The 2,441-nt window shown below is 58.5% G+C and overlaps 1 protein-coding gene across 1 annotated transcript in view; it reads left to right on the forward strand.

Annotated features, from left to right (window-relative positions):
* Positions 1–213: 213 nt before the first annotated feature.
* EMH_0078410 (uncharacterized protein) overlaps positions 214–2,441 on the forward strand; it is a gene marked incomplete at both ends in the record, with an annotated part of 2,373 nt that continues 145 nt past the window's right edge. Inside the window, 2 exons of the mRNA XM_013500001.1 lie at positions 214–2,011; positions 2,324–2,439. Of these exons, the coding sequence (XP_013355455.1) occupies positions 214–2,011; positions 2,324–2,439 (1,914 nt within the window). The remainder of the gene's footprint in view (positions 2,012–2,323; positions 2,440–2,441) is intronic.

Consider the following 2,441-nt stretch of genomic DNA (forward strand, 5'->3'; position numbering starts at 1 on the left):
CTGCTGCCCCCGCCGCAACCGTTGCTGCTGCTGTTTGTTGTTTTCTTCGTTTTTGTTGTTTTCTTTGAGTGATAAAACAAATAAAGATTAAATGGCAAAATAAACAGAAACAATAAACCTTCTCATTCTCTCTCCCTCCTTCTCCCTGTCTGCTGCTGCTGCTGCTGCTGCTGCTGCTGCTGCGGCTGCTGCTGCGGCTTCACCTGAGGCATCATGTCTGCCGTCCCCCCCCCTCCTCCCCCCTACAGCAGCAGCAGCACTCACCACCACCATCACCATCAGCAGCGACAGCAGAGACAGTATCAGCAGCAGCATCAGCAGCAGCAGCAGCAGCAGCAGCAGCAGCAGCAGCTGAATGGGGATATTCCCCCCACCAGGCAAGGCCCCGGTGGCCGCAAGCCTGCTGCTGCTGCTGCTGCTGCTTCTGCTTCTCTCACTTTCTCTGAGCTGCAGAACCACCGGCTTGTTAAGCTTGCGCGGCGCACCTGGCTGCAGCAGCAGCAGCAGCAGCAGCAGCAGATCATCCATGTAGACGCAGGTCCTTACTTTGCTGCTGCTGCAGCAGACAAACAAAAAGCAGCAGCAGCAGCAAAGACAAAAGCCAGAGATGCCCAAAGAGTGCTTGAGGCTCTCAAAGAGAAACCGAAGCAGCAGCAGCAGCAGAAGGAGCTGCAGCGGCAGCAGCAGGTCGTGGCAGCAGCTGAGAAGCGCGCTGCTGCTGCTGCTGCTGCTGCAGATGCAGCAGCAGCAGCAAAACGGGCCTGGGACTCTAGAGAGGAGGCGAGACGCTCCCAAGGCACCAGCACCAGCACCAGCAGCAGCAGCAGCAGCAGCAGCAGCAGCAGCAGCAGCAGAAGCAAAACAGCAGCACTGATAGCTGATGTGTACAGACAGCTCAGGAGAAGCAGCTTCGGGGGGGGGGCGCTGCAGGCCCTAGAATATACACACTACCTAGAGACGTTGCTGTGGCCCTCGTTCAGCAGCAGACCTGCTGCTGCTGCTGCTGCAGCAGCAGCAAAGGAAGACACAGCAGCAGCAGCAGCAGCAGGAACTACACAGCCTGCACATCTTCTTAGTATCTGCGCGCTGCTGCTCAGCTCAGGAGCAAGAGGAGGAGAAATGCTGCTGCCGCTGCAGCGGCAGCCACGGCAGCTGCGAAAGCTGCTGCAGCTTGAGAGCCCAACACACCCCACGCAGCAACAGCAGCAGCAGCAGCAGCAGCAGCAGCAGCAGCAGCAGCAGCAAGAGCAGCAGGACGATGATCTGCCTACTGAGTTTCTTGATGCTAAGGTGAAGGTCCTCTTCTACAGGCTGGCGATGCTCCTAGCCACCGCAAAGCTCCCAGACAAGCAGCAGCAGCAGCAGCAGCAGCAGCAGCAGCAGCAACAGCAGCAGCAGCAGCAAGAGGAGGAGGGAGAGGGCGACACGGAAAACGTGGAGAGTGCTCTCGTGTCCAACAGCAACAGCAACAGCAACAGCAGCAACAGCAACAGCAACAGCAGCAGCAGCAGCAGCAGCAGCAGCAGCAAGAAGGTATATGTAAGCGATGGTTGTGAGGACCCACCACTGGGCGACTGCGTGGTGCTGCTGGCAGCAGAAGAGCAGCAGCTGCTGCTGACGTTTTTTGTTAGAGCCTTTCAGGGGCTCGAGAACGGCCTGCTGCGGCGGCTGTGTCTTGCTGTTTGTGGCCCCTGCTGCTTCGCGCGGCTGCCGCAATCCGCGCTGCTGCTGCTGCTGCAGCGGAGTGCTGCTGCTGCGCTGCTGTGGAAACGCGCGCAGAAGCGGCTGCTCCCGTTGCAGCAAGCAGCAGCAAATCCTGCTGCTGCTGCTGCTGCTGCGGCGGCAGCCGGTAGTGCTAATAAAGATGATCCTCATGCTGCTGCTGCTGCTGCTGCTGCTGCTGCTGCTGTTGCTGCTGCAGTGCAGCCAGAGCAGCGGGAGCACCTGCAGCAAATAATGCTCGACAGAGACTTCATGTTCGTCCTTATACGCAAATTCGTTGTACTTGCAGGTAAACTCCTGCTGCTGCTGCTGCTGCTGCTGCTGCTGTTGCTGCTGCTGCTGCTGCTGGTGATGCTGCAACAGTACCAGCAGCATCAACATAGCCTGCTGCTGCTGTTGCTGCTGCTGCTGCTGCTGCTGCTGCAGCAAGGGTAGAATCCAACGTGCATATGCCCCTTCAGGCTCTGGGCGTCTTAAGCGGAACCACCACACCCCCAGCAGCAGCATCAGCAGCAGCAGCAACACCACGAGAACAGCAGCAGCAGCAGCAGCAGCAGCAGCAGCAAGTGCATGCGTGTGTGTGTGTTTCCGTTTGTTTCAGAGGATGAGTGCGGCTCTTACGGGCGTGATGAGGTTCCGCTGTCTTTGGTGCTGCTGCTGGAGCGCATGCTGGAGCTGTTTGTTGACTTGCTGGCGCAGCTGCCTACTCGTCGTTGTCT

The sequence above is a fragment of the Eimeria mitis genome, genomic scaffold, assembly GCF_000499745.2.
Source record: "Eimeria mitis Houghton genomic scaffold, Emh_scaff4900, whole genome shotgun sequence".
In the NCBI taxonomy this organism is placed as follows: domain Eukaryota; phylum Apicomplexa; class Conoidasida; order Eucoccidiorida; family Eimeriidae; genus Eimeria; species Eimeria mitis.